This window comes from Lepus europaeus, chromosome 11 (genome assembly GCF_033115175.1).
Source record: "Lepus europaeus isolate LE1 chromosome 11, mLepTim1.pri, whole genome shotgun sequence".
Classification (NCBI taxonomy): domain Eukaryota; kingdom Metazoa; phylum Chordata; class Mammalia; order Lagomorpha; family Leporidae; genus Lepus; species Lepus europaeus.
This window is the reverse complement of record NC_084837.1, coordinates 50,890,014-50,915,311: the sequence shown is the minus strand read 5'-3', so window position 1 is coordinate 50,915,311 and position 25,298 is coordinate 50,890,014. Positions and strand designations below refer to the sequence as shown.

General features: G+C 59.3%; 1 protein-coding gene across 1 annotated transcript; it reads right to left on the bottom strand.

The window, feature by feature from the left end:
- Window positions 1-4,233: 4,233 nt before the first annotated feature.
- MYH7 (myosin heavy chain 7) lies at window positions 4,234-24,685 on the bottom strand. The gene is made up of 40 exons (XM_062205422.1): window positions 24,643-24,685; window positions 23,394-23,449; window positions 22,740-22,948; window positions 22,300-22,443; window positions 21,886-22,042; window positions 21,760-21,787; window positions 21,120-21,228; window positions 20,947-21,039; window positions 20,780-20,843; window positions 20,354-20,452; window positions 20,012-20,115; window positions 19,297-19,435; window positions 19,090-19,208; window positions 18,824-18,973; window positions 18,408-18,578; window positions 17,560-17,869; window positions 17,234-17,301; window positions 16,861-16,948; window positions 16,198-16,315; window positions 15,942-16,065; window positions 15,565-15,701; window positions 15,160-15,415; window positions 14,209-14,451; window positions 13,844-14,020; window positions 12,851-12,996; window positions 12,115-12,205; window positions 10,958-11,347; window positions 10,644-10,770; window positions 10,312-10,430; window positions 9,112-9,308; window positions 8,472-8,655; window positions 8,164-8,329; window positions 7,895-8,019; window positions 7,095-7,403; window positions 6,656-6,859; window positions 6,433-6,558; window positions 6,070-6,345; window positions 5,152-5,247; window positions 4,914-5,048; window positions 4,234-4,373 (listed from the first exon to the last, which is right to left on the bottom strand). The coding sequence occupies exons 3-40, from the start codon at window positions 22,938-22,940 to the stop codon at window positions 4,356-4,358; spliced, it is 5,808 nt and encodes a 1,935-aa protein (XP_062061406.1). The 5' UTR covers window positions 22,941-22,948; window positions 23,394-23,449; window positions 24,643-24,685; the 3' UTR covers window positions 4,234-4,355.
- Between the last annotated feature and the right edge of the window lie 613 nt (window positions 24,686-25,298).

Sequence of the window (25,298 nt, the reverse complement as noted above, 5' to 3'; positions counted from 1 at the left end):
GACAGAGGAGTCTGGTGCTCCTCATGGACCTGCCACGGGGCTGGAGAAGGGTGCTTCCAGCAGAACCCGTGGGCCCCCGCCTGCCCTGCAGCTCACTCCCAGGAAGGCAGGGTCCCTGTGCGCAGCTGCACAGCACCCCTGCACAAACCACACTTACCTGGGCTGCAGGAGTCTGGCTGCCCTCAACGCTCCAGCTCCTTTATATCCCACTTCCCCCACCCCCTTGCCTAAATTTGGAGCCCTTCCGGAGGGACCCCCTCCCACCTCCCTCCCCGCCTGGCTCCTCCTCCCTTGATCCCTTGGCTCTGGAGGTGACAAGAGGAGGGCAGGGCCCCCAGATTTGCCCATGAAAGGTCTGCTGCCCCAGCCCCTCGGGCTCCAGGGCCTTTTTTTAGTCCTTGAGCACATTCCGCCCCTCCAGAGCGCTGATGGGCAGATAGTGGGAAGACAGGACCTTCTCCACCACCTCCCCCGCCCCACCATGGCCTTTACCTCGGTTATTTTTAACCTGAAGGGTGAGTTGAGTGCGCTGGGGTGAGGGTCACCTTTTCATGCAGGACAAATGCTTGTCCCCTGCCCCACAGCTGCGGTTTCCCTCCCTTGTCCCCTACCCTCTCCCATTTACCCAGGCCTGTCCTCACACAGCCCAGGCTGCAAGTATCTCCCAACACTCTCAGACCTGGACCTGTGAGCTGGAGCAGGCATCTGCTGTCCAGCTCCAGACTCAGTTTCCCTTTCTGACCTGCCCTAACTCTGCACACACACCGTGCCTGGGCTTCTATTCCCAGGCAGGTGTCTGACAGAGGACTCAAGGCTGCTTTGCTTGGGAATGCTTCTGGAGCCCTAGCACTTCCCGGGTGCTCCCCATACAGTGGCCCTCATGCAAACCCGTCACCCAGTGGAAGGAATTCTCCACGCTGCCTCAGGCACATCTGTGCACAGACCCTTGGTCCAGCACCCTCACGTGCAGACTTGACCGGACACACATGCAGATTTCACACTTCAGCTTACAGAGATCCCTGCTTGCTTTCCGGCAGGCCGGCAGGCCGATGCTCACATCTGCACGCAAAGGCTTTTACCCTCCTGCTGCCACCTTCTGCACTAATCCCCGGGCCTGAGGGAGCAGGGCTGGGGGTGGGGGCCGCTCCCTTCCGCCTCTCCAGGCTGCCAGAGGGTGCAGGTGCTGCCGAGGATGGCTGGGGCGCCAGACAGGCCTGGGGATTTACACCAATTGGGCTCCGGCTCTGCGTTCCACAGGGCTGCAGGGGGGTGGGGGGTGGGGGGAAGGGGCTCTGTAGTCTGCCCCCTTCCCAGATAGAAGCCTGCCATCCCCTGCGAGCCGTCCTGAGGCTCACACTCCCATGCCTGTCTTTGGGGGTGTCCTCAAGCACCCAGCCCTCAAGGCACTCCTCCCCCATCCTGCAGGCTGTCCCCTCTCAGAGGCGGTAGGTGTTGGGTCTTCAACAGGCCGTGCCTGTTGTGACTAAGTGGACATTGTGTTCAGGAGACAAAGCCAGACTCTCCTGCCCTGGCTTTCCCCAACACCCTCACACCCAAGAACACTGCCTCAGCTCCCCTCCCACCCCCATCCACTGACACCTCTCGATATAGCTCCAGGGTGTGGAGGTGGGTAGGACAGGCAGGGGTCAGCTTCTCTGGGTGGGAGCACTTGCTGTGAAGATGAGGTTCCCCCCCAAGGTTGTCAGCCGCCTAGGATGCTGGCTGCCCATTACGGGGCTCAGGGACACATCTCTCCCCAGGGGACTTGGACCCCAGACTCAGTGTCCTTGGAGGGACCTGAGTTGACCGGCCATCCCCATCTCCTGCAGGTGCACATGCCAAACTGTTGCCCTCAGGGGATGCAGGCCACCTGTCTCCAGCTCTAGGTCACTTGAGGCCCCAGTGCACAAGCTGGGGGGTTATCCCGTGGCCTAGTGCGTCACTGCCTGGTTCCCATCACCCTGGGGACCTGATAAGGGGCTGAGAATACCAGGTCAGCCTGGGTAAGGTCCAGGTGACAAAGACCAGGCTTTGTCCTCAGGAGAACCCTGTGCCCTGAGCAGGCCAAACTTGGGAGATGTGGTAGGGGGTGGGGCTGAGGGGTGGGCAGGCAGTGCCTGCCCTCTCAGGGAAGGAGGTAGAAGGAAGGGGTTAGCCTGGCTCTGGGCTCTGGCCCCGTCTGGCCTGGTTTGCCCTCTTCCTTCCCTGGGCCCCCTCCTCTGTCCTGGCACTCCCATGCACCTCTGCTGTCCACGCTCTCTCCACTGCCACCCAAATCAGCTCCGCATTCTGCTGGAGGCCCTGGAGTGTGAGGGCACGGGACGGATACTCTGGCCAAAGGTAGGGGGACAGGGAGGCAGGGCTGGCCGCCCCTCTTCTGCTTGCCTCCCCACGTCTCTGTCTCTGTGTCCTTTCCCCCTGCCTGGCTCCCGGTCTCAAAGGCAGACTTGGCCTCGGATTCTCCCAGGTCTTCCTGAGCCTGCGTCTGGGTCTGACTTAAGGCTCTGTCTCCTCTGAGCTTTCTGCCTCCTTGTCCTGCCCCCGGCTCCTTGGCCACCTCCCTCCCACCCCCTGGTTCCTCGGCTTTCCAGGCTCTCCTGGCCTCTGAAGGTGAGACGGGTCCCTTCCCCGACTGTTACCTCCCTCTGCTCTGCTGGTGCCTCTGTCCCAGGCTCTCTCTCATGGGCTCCCTGGCCAGGCCTCTCTTTCTCTCTCCTTCTCCCGGGCCCGGTTCTCCAGGCCTCTCCTGACACTGCTGTCCACTCTCCCAGCACCTCCATCTCTTGCTGTCTCGCACGCCGTGGTTGCTCAGATCCCTGGGCTTCCCTGCAAGTGTGTCCTCTCTGACCTCCATCTCTTCCTTCATCTCCGAGCCTGCTCCTGGGAAGGGGAATGATGTGGGGAGGGAGAAAGGAGGAGGGGCGCGCAGGGAGGTGGATGGGAGGGCCTGTGTGTCTTTAGGAGGCCTCTCATTCCCAGTGGCTTCCTCCCCCGTGTGCTTGTCACTCCATGCCTGCTCGTCCGTTGCATCTGCCCTGGGTATCTCCTTGCTCCCCTGTTTCCTTTCTCTTCCCCTCACCTCTCCTGCTGTGCTCGGCCACTGGTATCCCCTCCTGCCTGGCCAAGCTCTGACTGCTGCTCAGAGTAGGGTGTGGAGCAGGAACAGGGCTGTGTGTGGGTGTGTGTGGCAGGTTTGGAGGAGCTTCAGATGGGGGCTGAATGGGGACCACTCAGGTTATTGGGGTGGGGTGTGTGTGGCAGTCCCACAGTCTCCGAAGGCCCTGCCCTCTACATCCCACAGCCCCAGTCCTACCCTTGGCAGCCCAGCTGTGGCAGCCACTCCAAGGGGCTGGGTTGTCACTGTGGCGGGGGGGGGGGGAGTTAACCTGCCCTTTCTTCCACCCCACCCCACCCCAGCTGCCACCGCCCCAGCTTCAGCCCTCCGGGGACCTGTCCTTTCCTCTCCTGCCCAGAGTCCTGCTCACATGTGACCCTCCCCAGGCTCTCTTCTGCCTGTCTGAGATGGCTTTCCATAAATGGGCCAAAGAATGCCATCCTCCTACATGTCCAGAGGAGGAAGGTCTTGGGAATGGAAGCTACAGTGGAAGACGTGGGGAGGAGGGGGGGACACCTGCTCACAGGGCTGCAGGCTCTGGAGGGAGCCGAGGGTGACAGAAGGTGGGCAGGGGTGCCCGGCTCCTGGCTGTGGTGGGGGGAGCCACTGGCTGCATCTGGAAGGGCTTGTGTCCTCTGAGACTGTTGGGGCTGGGGCTCAGGACACCTTTGGCTCACCTGCCCTCATGGCCCATACCCCAGAGGTTGCAGAAAGGGTACTGTTCAGCCCCCTTCATACCAAACCTCCCCATGCCCTGGCGCTGGGTGTTATCAGTGGGGTGGGGGTGGACGTCCATGTAGATAGGCCCAGGTTTGCCTAAATCTTGAACTCTGATAAACTCTGAGCCAGGAGAGGGCTGCGAGGAGAGGGGTCACCTCTGTGTTATGTTGGGCCAGAGCAGGTAAAGGGAGTCCACAAGACCATGGCCGCTCCCCAGAGGGCTCAGACCCTACAGGCTCCCGGGAAGCTCCTAGGTCTGGCCTTTGAAGCTGCCCCTCATCCCCTGAAGACCCACCCTCCACCAATTTCTCCCACCTTCCCCACTCCAAGGCCCCACCCACTGGACCCCCACCCCTCCAGGGCTGGCAGGCAGTGAAGAAGAGTCTGGAGGCAGGATCTCGGCTTCGAGGAAAACTGCTTTATTCTGCTTCTTCCCAAGGGGCTGCTGATTGGTGGGCTCCCAGACCAGGGACTTCACTGGCGTCATCCTCAGGGCTGGGTGGATCAAGGCATTGCGAGGCTACTCCTCATTCAAGCTCTTTGGGAAGGAAACAGAGCACGGTTAGTTTTGGGAAGGTGGGCGGGCGCTGGGACACAGAAGACAGAGTTGAGCTGGGGCACCCGGTGAGGTGAAGCCCAGTTGCGTGGCCTACTTGGAGCCCCGTGGTGATGGCAGGGTCTGGAGAGGATGGGCAAGTTCTAGAGGGCAGGGCTCTGGGGCCTGCCAGAGAGAAGCTGCCTGGGTGAGGACAAGGGGTCCTCGGGGGGGGGGGGAGGGTCCACTCTAGAATTGAGTTACAATCATGCAGGCCAAAATTGGGTAGGCTAGAAGTGGAAGCTAGCAGTTGGAGGGACAGTGGGACACACAGGGTGGAGATACTCCAGGGTCTTCTAGGGTTGCTGACCACCCTAGGCTGGAGGGATCTCAGCAACCAGAGAGCACCATGAGCCTGCTCCCTAGGGCGCTGGGGTTCATCAATGGGGTATAAGTGAGAAGGAGACATCCCTGGTGCTGGGTACCAGGACTGAGTCCGACAGAGCAGGTGTGACTGCTGTGGGGGTGACAAGCGAAGCCCACCTTGGCGCCGATGTCGCGGCTCTTGGCCCGCAGCTTGTTGACCTGGGACTCCGCGATGTCTGCCCGCTCCTCCGCCTCGTCCAGCTCATGCTGCACCTTGCGGAACTTGGACAGGTTGGTGTTGGCCTGCTCCTCCTGTCAGGGAGAGGGTGGGAGCATGAATAAGAGGGGCCCCTGGCGCTTAGCACTGGCTCTCCTCTGTCTGGCTCCAGGCCTCGTCCTCGGCAGGGCCACTCACCGCCTCCTCGGCCTGGCGCTTGTAGGCCTTGACCTTCAGCTGCAGCTTGTCCACCAGGTCCTGCAGCCTCAGCAGGTTCTTCCTGTCCTCCTCCGTCTGGGGGTCAGGGGTGGGCGGGAGTGAACACAGCCCGGTCACCGGAGGCAGCCTCCTGCCCCTTAGCTTCTCCTGTCTACACTGCATCTCATATCCCGACCCAGTCTGAATTTATGATCCTCACCCAATACTGGATCTCTGTATTTCATACCCCCAGAAGTGTAATATTTTAGATAATGTGTACCAGGAATGAGTCCAAGGAGCTGATGGGACTCCTGGAATTACGTACAGAATGGTGTGTGAGTGTGTGTGTGTGCACTGTTCCAGGGGGTAGTCCCTTGAGGGTCCGAGGCCCAGGGAGGATAAACTCCCATGCTCTGGAGCCCAACACTGCTGGGAGTGACTTTGGGGCTGTGAGCTTGATGGAATTTCCTGGACTACAATGGAGACTGCACGAACTTGATCTAGGTGAGGGACAAAGTGTGCTTAGGGGGACAGTGACATCCTGGGACAGTCTGATTCTAGAAGACACCACGGAAAACTAGAGTCAACACTGCCCTGGCCAGCTGGCATGTTCTGAGATTTGTTTGAATGGCTCTGTGTCTTTGGGGGCTGAGCTTGGCTGCACGTTTGCCTGTTGGTGGCCAGGCTGGGTGAGCACCATCTGGAGCTCCGGGCCTGTTCTCAGGGAGGACCAAGGCTGAGAGTGGACACTGAGGTGGAGCCCGAAGGTCAGGGTCAGAGGTCAACGGCCACATTCCCACCTTCACCCCAGGAGACACTAACAGCAGACACTTCATTCCCCTGGGGTGGAGGTGGTCTCTTTGGCTCCAGCCACGCCACAAGGGGCCTGGCCAGAGGGAGCCACTGCGCCGCGCGCACCTGGTAGGTGAGCTCCTTGATGCGCCGCTCGCTCTTCCTCATGCCCTTCACCGACTCCGCGTTGCGCTTCTGCTCAGCCTCCAGCTCGTTCTCCAGCTCCCGCACCCGCGCCTCCAGCTTCTGCAGCTGCTTCTTGCCGCCCTTGAGGGCGATCTGCTCGGCCTCGTCCAGCCGGTGCTGCAGGTCCTTAATGGTCTGCTCCATGTTCTTCTTCATGCGCTCCAGGTGGGCGCTGGTGTCCTGCTCCTTCTTCAGCTCCTCCGCCATCATGGCGGCCTGCGCGCGGGGGAGGGGCGGCACACGGTGGGGTCAGGGCCTCACACACCGGCCCCTTGGCGCGGGAGGGCAGGGTGGGGGACTCACGTCTGTGATGGCCTTCTTGGCCTTCTCCTCGGCGTTCCTGCATTCCTGCACCGCCTCTTCCACTTCCGTCTGCAGCTGGGACAGGTCCGCGTCCATCTTCTTCTTCTGGTTGATGAGGCTGGTGTTCTGGGGCGGGAGGAGCAGGCAAAGCACTGAGCACCCCGGAGTGGCTCCCCAACCTCACCTGCTGCGGCCTCCAGGAAGGTGCAGGGGAGCGGCTCACCTGGGAGTGCAGCAGCTGCACCCGCTCGCTGGTCTCGATCAGCTCCTGCTCCGCCAGCTTCCGAGACCGCTCCGTCTGCTCCACCACGGCCCGCAGCTCCTCCAGCTCGGCCTGCAGCAGGTTGTTGCGCCGCTCCACGATGGCGATGTTCTCCTTCAGGTCGTCGTTCACCCGGACCGCGTCATCCAGCTGGATCTGGGTGTCCTGAGGGCCGGGAGAATGGGCGTGAGGTAGGGAGCTGGCCGCCGTGCCTTCACGGCGCCCTTACATGGACGCCCATGTGGGAGGAAACCCCTCCACGCTGGTTCAGGGGGGCCCTCTGGCGGTGGCTGCTAAGGCTCTGGGCCAGGACGGGTCTGGTGCCTGTCGTGGGACACTGCCACTCAGCCAGGCCACGTGCAGGCCACTTCCCTCTCTGGCTCCGAGAGTCTCCATATACCTTTAGCAGGCTCTGGAGGCTCTTGACTTGCTTCTGGGCCTCGGCAGCCATGCGGTTGGCGTGGCTGAGCTGGATCTCCATCTCGTTGAGGTCGCCCTCCATCTTCTTCTTCACCCGCAGGGCCTCGTTGCGGCTGCGTGTCTCTGCGTCCAGGGAGGTCTGCAGCGAGTCTACCACCCGCAGGTGGTTGCGTTTGGCCTGCTCCATCTCCTCGTCCTTCTCCGCCAGCTTCCGCTCGATCTCCGCCTTGATCTGGTTGAACTCCAGCTGGGCCCGGAGGATCTTGCCCTCCTCGTGCTCCAGGGAGGCCTGGCAGGGGTGGGGAGAGGAGGGTGAGGCGGACCGTCAGGGCATAGCACAGCGGCAGGGGTCTGTCCATGAGCCAAGGATGCAGAGAGTTGGAGCTTGGTGCAAATGGCTCAAAGATGCAGAAGGAGGAGGAGCATTGAAAAGGAAAATAAACACAAACCTAAGAGAAGGTTCAGGCCCTCAGCGGGGAGAACCAGTTACAAAGACTAAGAGGAAAATGCAGAGAGGTGTTGCCAAGGAAACAGGGGCATCAGAGACAGGCGGAGACAGGCAGAGACGGAGCAGAGTGGGGCAGGAGAGCGGAGAGCTCATTCATTCACTCCCACAAGTGTTTGTTGAGCGACTGTGAGGTTCCAGGCACTGTCTAGGTTCTCAGGATGGGACAGCAAACTGAACAGACAAAGGGGAGATGAGAACCAGGACCCCAGCCTAGAGCTGAGCTTCATGGGCCCCTGCTCCCCCCCCCCCAGACCCCCATGCACTGCACACACCTCGGCCTCCTCCAGGGCCGACTGCAGCTCCAGCTTCTCAGCCTCCAGCTGCTTGCGGATCTTCTCTAGCTCGTGGATGCTCTTCCCGCTGGAGCCCAGCTGCTCCGTCAGGTCGGAGATCTCCTCTGTGTGGGGGATGTGGGGACTTGGTCAGGGAGGCTTGGTCCAGCAGGGTGGGGGAGCAAGCCTCTTCTCCCACACCCCTCTGAGTGCCACCACATGGGGCCACTGCCACCACCCCCTCCCTGGCTTCTCGGCCCCCAGCGCACCCTGCAGGTTCTTGTTCTCCCGCTTGAAGGTCTCCAGGTGCTCCAGGGACTCCTCATAGGCGTTCTTGAGCTTGAAGAGCTCGGTGCTGAGGGAGCGCGCCTCCTTCTGTGAGGACTCCAGCTCCGACTGCGACTCCTCGTACTTCTGCTTCCACTCGGCCAGGATCTGCCCCAGACCAGGCTCATAGTGCGGGACCCCCAGCCCCTGGTCCCAGCCCCGCCTCCAGGGAGGACAGGCCTGGCCTGGCCCCGATGCCCAGCGCCCGCCCGGGCCTGCGCGCTGGCTGCGGCCCCACCCCGGGGCCCACCTTGTCGAAGTTCCTCTGCTTCTTGTCCAGGGCGGCGGCGGCAGCGTTGGAGCGCTCCACGTCCACCATGAGGTCCTCGATCTCGTTCTGCAGCCGGTGCTTGGTCTTTTCCAGTGAGGAGCACTTGGCGTTGACGGCCTCCACGGCCTCCTCGGCTTCCTGCAGCCGCTGGGCCAGCTTCTTCCTGCCCAGGAGTAGGGTGGGAGAGGGTGGGGAGGATGGAGGGTGTGGAGTTGGACAAGAGGAGGCACTGTGAGCCTTGCAGAAGACAAGCCTTGGAAACCCAGAAGCATCTTTGGGGAAGCTAGGAGGGCTGTCGGTGGCCCCCTGCAGCCCCTGGGCCGGCCTCTTGGTGGGGCCGTGGACTAGACGTGGGCTTCTGTGTCGCCCCTCCCCCTGCCACAGTGCCCTGCCCCAAGTGGGAGCTCTCTGCTCTCAGACAAACCTTTTGTTCGTCTTATATTCGGATGAGAAACATAATGCGAGCAAAAAGCTTCCCTGAGAGGAGAAGGAAGTGGGGCCAGGGCGGGGCATTGGCTGGCACTAGCTAAGTATCCCGTGCGCATGGGATCCACTGAGCACGGGGCAGGGCGCACTGCTGCACGGAGGGCCTCCTCTAGAGGCAGTGCCCAGGACTCACTTGGCCTCCTCCAGCTCCTCGGTGCGCTGGATGGCGTCCGTCTCATATTTGGTCCTCCACTGCGCCACCTCTGAGTTGGCCTTGGACAGGGCGCGCTGTAGCTCCGCCTTGGCCTCTGTTTCCTCCTCGTACTGCTCCCGCAGCAGGTCACAGTCATGGCGGGCCGACTGCAGTGCGTGGGCCAGGGCGTTCTTGGCCTGGGGAGAGGCAGGTGCCAGGGGCTGGGTCAGCTGTCTCCATAGGTGGTCCTAAGCCTTGGCATCCCCTCAGCCTGATCTCAACAGCTTCCTGTGGCCTCACCTACGTCCAGGTCCCCAGTGGGATGGCTTACTGGGTATGAAACACAAAGAATGCCATTACAGTGCTGCCCCAAGGCCCCCAGTGCCGCAGGTATTATCATCATTTTACAGTGGGGGAACAGAGGTCAGAGAGCCAAAGGTCCCCAGGGCCACCAGTCTGTAAGGGGTGAGCTGGTGTTGAGGGGTGGTGTTTTGGTTTTGTTTTATTTGTTTATTTACTTGCGACAGAGAGAGAGAGAGAGAGAGAGAGAGATCCCATCTGCTGGATTATTTCCCTAAATGCCTGCATTGGTCAGGACTGGGTTGAGACAAAGCTGGAGCTGGGAACTCAACCCAGGTCTCCAACGTGAGTGGCAGGAACCCACCTACCTGGGCCACCACTGTGGCCTGCCAGGGTATGAACTAGTAGGAAGCTGGAGTCAAGAGCCTGAGCCAGGAACCAAATCCAGGTAGTCTGACCTGGGACGAAAGTGTTTTAAACCTCTAGGCTAAACACCTGCTTCAGTGGCGTTATTTTAAGTTCAAGTTCTTTCTGTTTTTTTTTTTTTTTTTTTTTCAGGAGCCCAGCCATGTGCTGGGACTAGACTTGAGTTTAGTCTCTGTCTCTGGTCCAGGCTGACCTGCTAGTCCCAGGAGCCACGTGTGCAGTCCTGTGTCCCATACCTGTGCCCAGCCAAGGCCTTCCTAGTGTGTGTCCTCTCCCCCCTCCCCCTCGGCCTCCCACTCAGGGATGGCAGCGGTAAGGTATCTACAGAGCAGATTCCAGAGGCATGTGGTAGGGCTTGGGCTATTATTCCTGGAATTCCTGGAGAACCACAATCTTAGGAGAGGAAGTGATGAAGGCGCAAAGCCAGCAGGTGTCCTTCCTGCGTGGGCCAGCTGTCCCAAGTCCAGGCCTCACCTTCACCTCCTCCTCCAGCTGCCTCTTGAGGTCCTCCAGCTGCTGGGTGTAGGTGAGCTTGCCCCGGGTCAGCTGTGAGATCAGCGCCTCCTTCTCATCCAGCTGCCGGGACAGCTCACCTGGGGAGGCACCAAGGAACATTCAACCCTTGGAGGTCAGTCCCTCCTCTCTACCCCCAACCCCACTGTTGACGATCGGGCCCCATTCTCTGGGGAGTATGTGTGTGTGTGTGCACATGTGCGCACGTGCAGGCCGGCACTCAAGGCTGAGGGGATGGCTCCGAGGATCAGGGGGACCAGAGTGGGCCCAAGGAGCCCCAGCTGTAGGCGCACCATTCTCGGTTTGCAGCTTGGCGCGCTGGCTGGTGAGATCATTGACAGAACGCTGGGTTTCCTCCGCCTTGCTCCTGTGCTCATTCATCTGGTCCTCGAGCGTCCGGCACATCTTCTCCAGGTTGGCCTGAGAGAGGAGGGAGGAGGGTTTTACACTGGTGGCAGGAGGGACAATTAAAGTAGAAAGGAAGAGGGGGTTGTAGGACCTGGTCGAGGAAGGGCAGTGGGAAAATGAGCCACCAAGGCAGAGATGTGAACAGGAAGTGGAGGTGGGTGGAGGGGGTTGAGGAGGGGCGGAGCCGCGCCGGGCCCACCTTGGCCTTGATGATCTGCTCCATGTTGGAGGTGACGTCATCCAGCTCCAGCTTGAACTCGCTCTTCTCCTTCTCCAGCTTCTGCTTCACCCGCTGCAGGTTGTCGATCTGCTCGCCCAGCTCGGCCACGCTGTCCGCGTGCTTCTTGCGCAGGGCGGCGGCCGTGGCCTCGTGCTGCAGCGTGGCCTCCTCCAGGTCCCGCCGCATCTTCTGGAACTCGGCCTCGCGCTTCTTGTTCATCTCGATCTGCACGGACGTGGCCCCGCCGGCCTCCTCCAGCCGCTCGCTGATCTCCTCCAGCTCCCGGGACAGGTCGGAGCGCAGCTTCTCCACCTTGGCCCTGGCAGTGCGCTCGGCCTCCAGCTCCTCCTCCAGCTCCTCGATGCGGGCCTGGGCAGGGGCACAGAGGGCTCAGGACCCCACTGCCCACCCTCCTCCCTTAGAGCTCCCAGGCCAGGGCTCTACAGGATTGCTGGCCTGTTTGCAGCATGGGTCCATTTACTTCTACCAGTGGAGAGGGGAAATGAAAGGACTTGGGGAAGACAGGTCAAACAGCCAAGGCAGCCTTCCCATAGGCAGGATCATTATCCATTCTCCGTCTTGGCAGGAGAGTGGATGAAGCTTACTTTTGAAGAGGGACAAACAGACGTGTGGTCTAGGCATATTTTAAGCAGTTTCATGGTAAAAATTAAAAAAAAACAAAAACATTAAAAAGCATAAGATGACAAGACAATGTCCATCTAACTGGACAGCTCATGCCCGGAGGACCTACCACAGTGTCCAGCAGTAAGACTGAATCACTAACCATCAGCACTGAAGGGACCTTGCAAGCCACCAGAGGACAGGGGAGGTACGGAGACCCCCGAGATCTGGCGTGGGCTCCTTGTGGTCCCCCAGCTGAAGCAGACCTGAGACAAGAAACTGGAATTTTTGCCCTCTCGACCTATAACCTTTCAATGCCTCTTTCTATGTCATCCTTGGATCACCTGACGCCTCTTGGAGGTTAGGGTCAGATACTGTGCTAGCTTTGCTTCTCCCTTCATGTACACACAGCAAGCTCCTGCAATGCTGGGGACAAAGTGCTCCAGAGGAGGGGTCAGGGCAGCCGAGAACGCTCCAGGGGTTCTGGTGCCCAGGCTGGGACTCCTGGACCTTACCTGAAGCTCTTTGAGCTTCTTCTGCAGCTGGCTTCCCAGGGCTTGCTCATCCTCAATCCTCGCATTGAGGGCATTCAGTTCAAAGTCTTTCCTGTGGGGAAGGAGGGAGGCTGAGGCAGGGGAGGCTGGGCGGGTTCAGAGGTGCAGCAGCAGTTGGAAATGGTAATAGAGCAAAGAGCAGGATTTTATCAGAAAAGCAGCTTCTGGGGTATAGGAGGACCCCAGAGGGTGTCACTACTGCCCTAGCATTGCTGTCCAAGAAGAAGGTAGAGTGGTGGGATCTGGGCTCTGTAGGACTTCCCCCTCCTGAGTCCCTGTTTTCTCATCTGTAAAATGAGGACGCTGGACTAGATCACTGAGGGGTCCAGGAGATCCTCTATGGTCAAAACAAGTTCTGGGAGCTCACCGCTCACCAAGTCTGCAAGGCGGGTCTGTGTGGTTTGGAGGAAGTGCACTAAGAAATGGGATCTCTGGTGAAGCAGAACAAAGACGTGGCCTGACCCCTCCACTTTGGGAGCATGAGGGCAGGCCGGTTTCTCTGTGGTCCTCTGAGCTGTCTGTAAAAAACCCAAAAGGCCCTTTTCCCAGAGGCCTGCGCGCATCATTGCAGCCTCGCCTTACGGAGGCTGGTGAGGCGCCTGCTGTGGGCTGTGTGCCTTGGGTCGGCTTGTACTGTCACAGGCAGGACAGGCTGTTGGCTGGGGAGGAGGAGGGCGCCGGGCAGGGGACACTATACTTTTTCAGCCGCTCATCCAGCTGCTGCTTGTCGTTCTCCAGGTCCATGATGCTCTCCTGGGTCAGCTTCAGGTCGCCCTCCAGCTTCCGCTTGGCTCGCTCCAGGTCCATGCGCACCTTCTTCTCCTGCTCCAGCGATCCCTCCAGCTGGCAGAGAGAGGGGCCGGTCATGCCGTGCGAGGCCAAGTATCTGGCTTGGTGATTTTATACTCAGTGACTCCAGGGCTGAGGAATCCCAGGAGAGTCCTAGCCAGGGTGGAACCTGCCCCAGAGTGGACCCAATGTCACCAGGGACTGTGACAGAGCCCAGCGTGGAGAGAGTGCTCAGCAAATATCTGATACGTGAGTGAATGATTGTGGGATGAAACCCCAAAGCTGCATTCGTTCTTTAATTCATTCAGCATCCTCTAAGCACCTACTGGTACCAGGTTCTATGCCAAGCACTGCAGACACAAAATCTAATAAATCCAAGGCCCCGTCTAAAGGGAGTACCCAGGCTTAGGGCTGAGACAGTTCCTAAGTAACGACAACGCAGAGTGCTAAGTGGTTCAGTGGAGATGGCCACATCTGGGAAAACAAAGATCATGCAGGACCAGATCCTGTCAAAAACACCGAAAGTTCAAAGGTCCTCGTGGAGGAGCCTCACGCAGTCCCCACAGCAGTGTTTCCTGTTCTTAGGGGGTGACCCTCTAAATCCTGCGGTCAGTGGCAGAAATACATCCTGGCTGGAACCTAAATTGAATAAGCAAGCCTGTGTCCACTATGAATCGTACCCACGAGGTTAGAAACAATGCAGAATGGACCATCCTTCCCCTTTCTTATTGCTCAGCTTCCTTCTAGGAAGCCATCAGGAAAGTGAACACCCACTTCCAACACACACACACACACACACGGATACGCATACACACACACACACACACCTGCATGCAGACATCCACCTCCGAGCATAGCTGGACACAGGAGAGCTAGACCCCATAACTCTCAGTCTACTCACATCGTCCACTTGCTGTTCCAGCTTGACCTTGGCCTTGGTCAGGGTGTTGACCTTGTCCTCCTCAGCCTGAAGGTCATCTAGGGCCTGCTGGTGGGCCTCTTGCAGAGCTTTCTTCTCCTTGGTGAGCTTGGCGATGATCTCGTCCAGCCCAGCCATCTCCTCTGTCAGGTTCTTCACCTGCCAACCCGAAGACCCATCCCCTTTAGGCCCAAAGGTCACCAGCACAGAGATATCATCTGTGAGGACCTCCATGCCAAGGACCATGCTCCTGCGAAGATTCTGAGAGAGCTGGCCTGGGGCAAGGTCACTAAGGTCTTGGGAATCCTGCAGAGCCCCCGGCTGGAGGCAGAGGCTGCCGCCCTCACCTTGTTCTCAGTTGCGTGCTTCTCCTTCTCCACCTTGGCCAGCGTCAGCTCCAGGTCGTCAATGTCCCTCTTGAGCTCGGAGCACTCGTCTTCCAGCTTGCGCTTCTTGGCGGTGAGCTCGGCGTTCATCTCCTCCTCGTCCTCCAGCCTCTCGTTCATCTCCTTCACCTTGGCCTCCAGCTGGATCTTGTTCTTGATGAGCTGGTCGCAGCGCTCCTCGGCATCAGCCAGATTGTCTTGTTCCTGGGGGGGAGGGGCTGTTCAGGGGGCCAGGTCCTCGGCCTTGCAGGGGGAGAGAGGGAGAAGAGCATCCTGTCCAAGAGGACAGGAGCTCCAGGACGCTGCAGGTGGGAAGAGCCTCGAAGGATGGGGAGGGGTGCATCCGAGGGCGGAGTGACTTGGGAGCATGGTGGGGAGGGGCAGAGGGGACTGGATGTCTCTATGTGGGCCTCTTCCTCATGCTCCTCCGTTGACCAGAGAGAACTGCACTCTCTGTCGCCAAGCGCTTTATATATTTACAGCTAGTAAGATGAGGGACTTTTAAAACAGTTATTGTAAGATGAGGGACTTTTAAAACAGTTATTTGGTGGCGGGGAGAGATCTTCCAACTGTTGCTTCACTCCCCAAATGCCTGCAACAGCCAGGGCTGGGCCAGGCAGAAGCCAGGAGCCCAGAACTCCACCTGGGGTCTACCACATGGGTGGCAGGGAGCCAAGGACTAGGGCCACTTTATTCCCCGTCTGGAGATGAGGAGATGCAGGCTCCAAGATGATGCCTGGTTCTCCCAAGGTCAGGAAATGATTGAGCTGTGGAGCCAGGTTGGACCCAGGTGGGAAGCTTGGTGCCTTAAACAGTTAATTCTTCCGCCCTTCCCTTCCCTCCATGGGAGGGGACCATTGGCAGGCCCTGAGTCGGGGAGGTGCGGGAGCAGCCCCAGCCTGGGAGCCTCACCGCCTGCACTTGGAGCTGCAGGTCATTCTTCTCCTGCAGCAGCGACACCATCTTCTCCTCCAGCTCCTTGCGGCGGGCCTCCGACTTCTCCAGCGCCTCCTTCACTCGCGCGAACTCCTCCTTCATGGTGGCCATCTCCTTCTCCGTCTCCGCGCTCTTCAGCAGGGGCTTGATCTTGAAGTAGAGCTTCATCCAGGGCCAGTTCTTGACCCCCATGAAGGCCCGGATGTTCCACTGGATGATCAGCAAGGAGTCCCTGCGGGGGCCCGGCAGAAGGAGCATGGTGAGAGAGCCTGCTGGGGCGGGGGAGCCCTCCGACCTCCAGCCCCACCCCACGCCCATCTGAGCCCCTGCCAGCGGCTCTCTTTCTGCTCAGGCTGGGAACCTCCTCACGAGCCCTCTCACCTGCGTTCCAGCAACTTCTTGTACTCCATTCTGGAGAGCACGCCCCGGGACTGGGCCTGGATGCGCGTGATGATGCGGCTCAGCCTCTCGTCCCGCATCTCCTCCAGCAGCCCCAGCAGCCCGGCCTTGAAGAACACCTGCAGACAAGGTGTGTGGGGGGCGTGGCTGGAAGGGGCAGTAGGGAGGGTAATGGTGGGAGGGCAGTGGGGGCTGGGATGGGAGGGGAGAGGAGGGTGCTGCCTGTTCCACGGGGAGGGCAGCACGTGGTTCCACCATCTCCAGAGATAATCATTAAAAGGAGAGGCAGAGCGAGGTGAACAGTCCAGGACAAGAGATGTTTTCCTTTTATCACTCGTTTGTCGCCTGCCTTTCCTCACCTTGGTGTGGCCGAACTTGTACTGGTTGTGGTCAATGTCCAGGGAGCCCAGCAGCTTCTCCGCCCCCTTCCTGCTGTCAATGAACTGGCCCTCGGGGATGGCCGCTGGGTTCAGGATGCGGTACCTGGAGAGGGAAATGCCTGGAGTCACCCCTCTCCCCTGCCTACAGGATTTTCCAGGCCTACCTGCAGACGCCCCTCCCCCACCCCACCGCACCCCTGTCCCCTGAGCCCTGCGGTGCTCCAATGGTACCCACCTCTGCCGGAAGTCCCCGTAGAGGATGCGGTTGGGGAAGCCCTTCCTGCAGATGCGAATGCCCTCCAGCACGCCGTTGCAGCGCAGCTGGTGCATGACCAGGGGGTTGTCAATCACCCCTGCAGCAGGAGGGAGGGGGTGAGTAAGGAGAGCACTAGGCTGAGAGCCAAAGGTTTGGGTTCTGATCCAGGAGCCGCTGCCTTTTAGCCTGTAACTTCAGCAAGTAAGCACTCACCCTCTATTTGTTTCATTTTTCCCCCCTTAGCCACAAGAGTAACCCAAAGGCTTTCCACATGGTTTATTTTATATAGTTTATAGCTATTATTGTAAGTGGTAGCCAGGACAGGGTCACTAGGCTGACCAAGATCAAAGCTGAGCCTCGGACCCAGGTCTCTGAACCTCTGCCCCGTCAGTCCGGAATGTGTGGACAATCCAGATATGTCTTATTGAGGGTTGTAAGTCACTGATGAGGTGACGCCATCACAGTGCCCTACAAGTCCCTGAGTGCCACATTCCAGTGTTAGGCAGGAGGTATCTGGGAGAGCTCCTTGGGGACAGGAGGACAAGAATGTCACCGAATGAGGGGTATGTCAGGAGATGAGCTCGAAGGCGCATGCCTGGGAAAGTGGCCCTGTGGTGGTGGCGTCTTGGAGTGTGGGCTCACCTGGGGACTTGGTCTCATTGGGGATGATGCAGCGCACAAAGTGAGGGTGGGTGGAACGCAAGTTGGTCATCAGCTTGTTCAGGTTTTCCTGCAGCCAGAAAAGGAAGAGGGAGAAGTAATGAACAGGGAAGGGATGAGAAGTCAGCAAAGAAGAGAGGGAGGTGAAGGGGGGTGGGGAGAGCACAGAGGGCTAAGGAGATGAAGGCAGGCTGGGGCGGGGGACAGGGCCGAGGACAGAGGACAGACAGTGGGCAGGGAAACGGAAGGGAGATGAGGTGGGCAGGGGGTGAGGGGAGACGGAGGAAGGGCCGGGGAGACTGGGAGAGGGAGGAGTCAGGGACCAGCCGGGCTGTGGCCAGGAGCGCACACTCACCCTGTGCAGCGCTGACACGGTCTGGAAGGATGAGCCTTTCTTGGCCTTGCCTTTGCCTTTCTCCACAGCTGTGGGGAGGGGAGGGAGTCAAGACAGGAAGCATCAGCGGGGCCCAAGGTGTGGGGTCACAGCCTCTCTGGACACCTGGCTGGCTTTTGGCCTCTAGATGGGAACCTTCAAGGTGGCTGTCTCGACTCCTCCCCTGACCCCATCCCGTGGACTCCACAAGCCTCTGGGTGCCACCTGGCATGCAAGTGGTGGGGTGTAGCCTCAGAGCCATGGCAGAGATCCCACTGTAGGGTGCCCTGGGTCCTGTCTCTACTTACGGGCATCGGCCCCAGCGTAGTTGGCAAACAGGTTGCTGAGCAGCTTGAGGGAGGACTTCTGGTACAGGGCCACCACCGTCTCATTGAGAGGGTCCTTGTTCTTCTGCAGCCAGCCCAGGATATTGTAGTCCACGGTGCCGGCGTAGTGGATCAGGGAGAAGTGGGCTTCCGGCTTCCCCTTGATGTTGCGTGGCTTCTGGAAGTTGTTGGACTTGCCCAGGTGGTTGTCGTACAGCTTGGCCTTGAAGGTCATGTCGGTGGCCTTGGGGAACATGCACTCCTCCTCCAGGATGGACATGATGCCCATGGGCTGAGGGTGGAGAGTACAGTGTCACCAAGTGTGCTCCCCGAGGTGGACATGAGTGGGGTCTGCTCGAGGCTCCAGCTTTGCTCGTGGAGATACCCTTTGGGCATAAGTATGCAGCTCAGCTCTGAGTGTGGTTATCTGCTGACTGGCACCTGTTCAAGCCTTCCCAAGGTAGAAGACTATGTCGGCCTGAGAATGTGGCCGGTGTGAGATGCTGAGGTTGAAAACCTAACCACCTGCACCACTAATCACACTTCCCATTCCTTGGATACATAAGCCAGGGCCAGCAGTCACTGCTGGGGGAATTATCCTGCAGGTGTCCACAGTCCTCATCCATGTGTCCCCTCTCCAGCTGTTCCACAGCCTGCCCTGTCCTGGGTGGTCAGGAAAACATAGGGCTCTCAAAACTAGGATTGGGACTCTTTAATTGCACCTCTATTATCCAGATCTGTCTTCCTAGAAGGGAGAGGGGCTGATCTTTTGTCTGGGGTATCCATGGAGGATGTGATAGAGAGGTTGGGTGGCAGGGTCAAGGTGGCACCTTCTCAATGAGGTCGATGCAGGCCTGCAGGTCCATGCCGAAGTCAATGAACGTCCACTCGATGCCCTCCTTCTTGTACTCCTCCTGCTCCAGCACGAACATGTGGTGGTTGAAGAACTGCTGCAGCTTCTCGTTGGTGAAGTTGATGCAAAGCTGCTCAAAGCTGTTGAACTGCAGAGGGAGGGGGTGTGGGAGCAGGTCAGGGGGTGGGTGTCCCTGTGACACGGAGCTGAGCTGTACCTGAGCCATGCAGGGGTGTGGTTTGTCCCCTCCCAGCAGATCCACCCCTGAAGACAGGGATGCCAACCACCCGCCTCTGTCACTGCTCCATCTATACTGCCTTCCGGTGCCTGGCCCAGAGCTGGGCCTCCCTAAGTTTTTGAATCCTCCCCACTCCCAGGGCTCCCCCAACTCACATCAAAGATCTCAAAGCCCGCAATGTCGAGGACGCCTATGAAGTACTGGCGCGGCTGCTTAGTCTCCAGCGTGGCGTTGATGCGCGTCACCATCCAGTTGAACATCTTCTCGTACACGGCCTTGGCCAGCGCACCAGTGGCATATGCCACCTGCAAGATAAGGGGGCGACCCAGCTGAGTGGGGCTGTTGGGAAGAATGACTAAGAAAGCTCTATCCCACCATGCCAGGCCCCCCACCTGCCACTTATTTCCTGGAGATGACCCACCTGCTGCACGTTCTGCCCCTTGGTGACGTACTCGTTGCCCACTTTCACCCGAGGGTGGCACAGCCCCTTTAGCAGGTCAGCGGAGTTCAGCCCCATGAGGTAGGCAGACTTGTCGGCCTCTGGAAGCAAGGGCAGAAGGCACCGTTGGTGAAGGAATGACCGCTCGGCAGAGGTGGCCCTCGGGGACTTCACGGCTGCCCCACGCACCTTCGGTGCCGTCCGGCTCCGCCTGCTCCTCCCGCTGCTTCTGTTTGAACTTCATGTTTCCAAAGTGCATGATGGCGCCCGTCAGCTTGTACATGGAGTTCTTCTCCTCAGGAGTGAAGCCCAGCACGTCGAAGGCGTTCTGTGGGCAAGCCCCGAGTTGGAGGATCCCAGAAAAGGAAGAGTGACAGGTGAGTGAGACCGCTTGCAAGCTGGAGAGAGAACTTGTCTCCTTAGTGCCCAAGGTCTCTGAGAGGCACTCTGAAACCAAGACAGGAGCTGCAAGCACAGAGCTGGGTGCAGGCTGCCCCAGCCCTGCCGTCAGCAGCCGCGTGGTCCCCGCAGCTGCTCTGGCTGACCACTTATCTTCCCAGCCTGGCTTTACTCACCTGCCTGTGTCTGTCTTCACCTAAATGCCTGCCCCCACCCCAGGGCATCTGCATGGCCCCCAGCCCCTCTTCTCTCTTGGTGGTGCCTTGTGTGCCTCTCTAATATGTAGCTTGTAGGTCTCTCCAGTTAGATTGAACACGGAATGCTGGTCAGGCCTCTCTTGTCTCCCCCACGTTCCAGCACACCCTGGTCACGGGGCATACACTGGCCTTTAAGTGGGGCCATGGTACTTGGCACACAACAGGCACCCAGGGCCTTAGCTGCGCTCCTGGAGGGGTGAACTGGCCCCACGCCCCATGTGCCCTTCTGACAGGTCGCACACACTCACGTCGGTGGCCATGAGCTCTTCAGAGTCATCAATGGACGCCACTGTGGTCTCTCCTTGGGAGATGAACGCGTAATCGTAGGGGTTGTTGGTGATCAGCAGCATGTCTATGGGGGAGGAGAAATGGGATTGGGATTTGACACACATGGGGGCTGCCTGCCACAGCCCCTGGCCCAGGGCAGAGCCCAGGGCAGAACACCGGGCAGGGCAGGACCTGGGTCCACATCCCACAGGGCTGAGAGCAGTAGGGCCGTAAACCCAGGGCTTGCCAGCAGCATCCAGCCGCTGGCGGAGGGGCCCGGTTGCCATGGAGACAGCTGGTCTCAGTTGGTGGCTCTGACTCACCCAGCAGCTCAGGCTTTTTGTTAGACAGGATTTGGTAGAAAATATGATAATCTCTCTCTGCCTTCAGCTGGAAAATAACTCTGGATTTTTCCAGAAGATCTGTGAACAGGTGGTGAGAAAGGAACGGAAGAAAAGGTTAAGATTTAGGAAATGGAGGAAAATGAATGATAAGTGTAGCAATCAAAGGCAGAAGGAGGGGAGGAGGCACAGAGACCACACACAGAGAGGGAGACAGAGACCTGGAAGCAGAGGGGACACAGCCGTGCAGGGACAGAGGTGGAGAAAGGCCCAGAGAGAGACAAATAGCAGATCTGGAGGCAGAGACACAGAGACAGAGGCGGGAAGAGAGGAGAAAAACTGGGGGGGGGGGGGGCGGCTAGGGCTAAGGGTGAGCTCAGGGCCCGCACATTCATGTTCACCACTCACAGGTCTCTATGTCTGCGGACGCCAACTTTCCGGTCGCCCCAAAATGGATCCGAATGAACTTGCCCTGGAGAGGTGGGCGACGGTGGGGATGAGCAGGGGGGGAGGCTACCCTTGGAGGCCACCCCTTAGCCAGCCCAGATCCAGAGCCCAGGTCAGGGACCACTCACAAAGCGTGAGGAGTTGTCGTTCCGGACGGTCTTGGCGTTGCCGAAGGCCTCCAAGGCAGGGTTGGCCTGGATGATCTGGTCCTCCAGGGTGCCCTGAAGGGGTCCAGAGGATGGCAGGTGAGACACGTCCCTCCCTTTCTGCAGGGCAGACCCCTGGAGGACAGCCGGCCTACCTTGCCTGGGGTCTGATCCTTCTTGCTGCGGTCACCAATGGCGGCGATGACAGCAAAGTACTGGATGACACGCTTGGTGTTCACCGTCTTCCCCGCCCCGGATTCTCCGCTGTTGGGACAGCCATGGGCTCATGAGGCAGTGAACACACTGCTTGAGAATGCTTGGTCCCACCTGACAGCAGGAGCCCTCAGCAAGGAGCTGCCAGGTAACATGCACCCCAAAGCTGCAGCTGTCTTACATGGCACACCCAGGGGTACTGCCCAGGAAGGAAGCCCGGGGGAGACACTGGATTGGGGCAGGTAGAGCCTGTGCGTGACTGGGCAAGTCAGTTGCAGGAGATGAGCCTGGGGTTTTGGGAAAGAACAGCTTGGGTTGGAAAAATGGGAAAGCTTCCCCAAAGACATGGGCACTCATGAGAATGAGTGGTGAATTCAAGGACAGTGAGTGAAGGTGAGGGAGAGGAGAAATAAGAGAGTGGGAAGCAGAAAAAAGCAGGGTGAAGGTAACAGTCAGAGAAGCAGAGACAGGAGGGGAGGCGGAGAGGGAAGTGGACCCATGTGCTGCAGCCTGGGGTCCTGCTGAGGGCTGGGGGCGAGGCAGGGAGATTCTGGAAAGGAACAGGGCAGGAGCCACACTCACGTGATGAGGATGGACTGGTTCTCCCGATCTGGAAGAGAAAGGAGGAGAGGCAGTGGGGTCAGGGCCGAGGGCATAGCTGGGTGATGGGGTGGGGGCGGGGCACGGGGCCGGGGGCTCTGGGCTCACCCGTCAGCATGTACTGATAGGCGTTGTCAGAGATGGAGAAGATGTGGGGCGGGGCCTCGCTCCTCTTCTTGCCCCGGTAGGCAGCCACCACCTCGGCATTGTACACCGGCAGCCACTTGTAGGGGTTGATGGTGACGCAGAAGAGGCCTGAGTAGGTCTGGAGGGGCAAAGGAGCAGTGAGTGGACAGGGATGCAGGTGAAGGGGTGGCGATGTTCAGAGTTAGAGCGAGCCCAGGAGAGGAAGAAGGGAAAGGAAAACACCAAATTCACTCAGTGTGTTTGGCCAGCCCCTTGGCTGTTGGAACTGAGTGGAAGCCTCAGGCCTGGAGCGCCTGGGTTCAGAACGAGAGCCCGTGCAGGCACTCACGCAGCTCATCCTGGAGGGGAGGCCCTGTGGTGGGCAGGAGCACTCACGTAGATCATCCAGGAGGCGTAGCGCTCCTTGAGGTTATAGAGTACCGCGGGCTCGTGCAGGAAGGTCAGCATGGCCATGTCCTCGATCTTGTCGAACTTGGGTGGGTTCTGCTGCATCACCTGGTCCTCCTTCACGGTCACCGTCTGCAACAGCCCCCACAGGGGCCCCCTGTCAGCCTCTGCTCTCCTTCCTCCCTCAGCGGGGACAGGAATTGAGAGAGTTGCAAGGCAATGATGTTCCAGAGAGAGGGAGCCAGGATCTCAGGGGAGAGATTGGCTATTGGGAATTAGGAGGCTCTTTGGAGAGGTCTCTACCAGAAAGTACAGGAGAGCTGGACCATCCTCAGGTCTCTGTGGGGTGGGTCCTGCGTGTACCCCTGTCTGGGTGCCCCAGGGGTGGAAGGTGTCTGGGGTGGTCTCACACCAGCCCTGCCACCCACCTTGCCATGCTCGGTCTCAGCAGTGATTTTGCCACCCTCTCGAGACACGATCTTGGCCTTGACGAACTCCTCTTTGTCATCAGGCACAAAGACATCTTTCTTGAGGTCAAAAGGCCTGGTCTGGGCTTCCAGCCGTTCCTTCTCTGACTTGCGCAGGTAGGGGGCGGCAGCCCCAAACACGGCCATCTCCGCGTCCCCCATGGCTGTGCCTGTAGTGAGCAGAAGAAGCTGGTTCCTCCCATCTGTCCACTCTGCCTTCCCCTCCCTGAGCTCTTCCTTCGGTGGGAGCCCCAAAACCTAGCTCTGCATTCAGGGGTCACCTGTGTCCCCAGCAAGAGCCCGTTGCCTGAGCTTGTCCTAAACTAGAAGAGCAGTTTTGCGAGCCCGCAAAGGAGCAACTAACTGGTTCTGGCTGAGGCTCCCCAAGGCGGGGGTGGGGGTGGGGGGAGAACCCTCTGAGCTTCTTGGAGGAACAAGAGTCTGCTCACATCCCCCTCTGACCCTTGTCTGCCCCTGCACCCCTCACTAGTCACAGTGAGGGGCTCCTGGTACCTAAGACGTCCCCACCAAGGCAGGACAGAAGCCAGGGTTCCACAGCCTGGCCTCAGGACTCACATGCCCAGTCTTTGCAGCTCTCCCTTCAGCTTCTCTTACCTTGGCTTCTCGAATGTGTCTACAGATGAGGGAAGGGACTCAGGCCTGTGGGGGACCTGGGGAGAGGGAAGAGGCCGTGTCAGAGCAGGCTGCGGCCCATCCTAGCCCGTGCCACCTCCCGCTTCCCGCATCTGCTCTCCCCCAGGCCTAAACAGCAGCTGGAACTGGCAGTCAGCTTCCCAGCTCCCGTCTTGCGTTCCCAGTTCTGTTCCCTGCTGCCCCAGGACCAGTTCTAGCAAGTTTCTGCACTCCTGGGAGACGCTCATAGCCTTCTAGTGAGACTTGCTTTGAACTATCTGGGACACAGCTAATGGTCACACTTGCTCAGTGCTGTGCAGTCCACAAACTCTCCTGCTCACTTCTCATCCCGTGCATCAGATGGCGAAACCAAGGTGACAGGATTTGCTTGTTCAAGAGCATAAATGGTAAGTGGTAGAGCTGAGACTCAAGCCCCTCTCTCCCCACTCCAAAGCCAGTTGTTTTCTGGCCCATTCATTGTCAGACTTTGTGGACACGACAGGTGTCCTCTCTTAGACACACCCATCACACAGCTGAACACCCTGCACTTCCCCCATGACCATGCATGCCTGCTCTTGCACACGTCTCACACACACACAGGCTGCCTCCTGGACCACAGAACCTGCCCCCTAAGGTACCCTATGGAGCCGCATGTTTATGTGCCTGGGTGGGGGGACGCAGGCTCATGTGGCTGCCTATGCTTTAGTGTAGAAGGACCCAAGCCCCACACCCACATGCCTGGGAGCTCCTTCTGCAGGGGGCACGCACACGACAGCAGTCGTGACTCCCGGCGCACAGGCAAGCCCCTCCATGTGCATGGACAGATGGTTCTCAGGACTAGCTAACAGATAGTTCTCAGGAAGCATCCACACTTCCTGTACAATCATTCTACACCATTCCCCCACCGCTCCCAAAAGATCCTGCTGTACTCGGGCATGATCATCAATACTCGCTGCATCTGAGACAGTGAGGCACACCCCCTCCCTCACCTGCGGACTGCACATGCTTGTACACACACACACACTCATTCATTTGGTTCCCACACTCTCAGACCCAGACACCTTCCCCAGGGAATACAAGAGCGTCACACTCAGTGGCACATCCACGGGTGTGTAACCTGCACATGTGTGCTCAACGACCGGACCTGGGACTCTGCACAAAGCCCTGATGAAGCTTGCTGTTCCTGGGGGAGCCCCTTCCTAACCTGGAGCCCCCTTCTCCCCGCTCCTACCTGAGAACATCAAGGAAAGACACAGAGAGCAGGAGAGAGCTGAGAGCCAGACCTGGCCTCAGGGGTTGTATATATGGGGCAGCAGGGCGCCCCCACCCCCACCTGCACCCAGTCCCTCGCCGGATTTAGAAAGGGCTGTTGTCACTGGAAGCATTTCCCCCAGGGCCCCCCCTCCCAGAGTGCTCCCCTCCCCCTTGGGCCAGGAAACAATTGGAAGTGGTCGTCATTGTTATGGCATGGGGTGTGCAGGGTCTGAGTTCCAGGGGGCGGGGTGGCTCAACGTGCAGCAAAAAATATCTCCTCGCATTCCACTGCCTGCGGGAGAGGGAACTGACCAGGACCACCAACGTGACCTCAGGCAGGCAGGCCCTGGCTCTCCCACAGGGCACTGTGGGCCCCTCGTGCTGCTGCCCCTTAGGCCCCCAGCCTCCAAGGCTGACCTGGCCCCGTTTCTGCAGCGGGAAATTTCCCTGCTTTCCTGGCCTGGAGCCTGCTTCCAACTGTGAGATGGAAAAGGGACTAAGTGTCAGCTCCAGGGAGGGCAGGGCAGAACCAGGGCCGGAGGGGGGCAGCTGGAGGGGCAGCTTCGCTAAGGGGCGCGGACGATGACCAGGGAGCTGAGACATGGGGCCTCTGGCTCTGGCCCTAATTTCCTT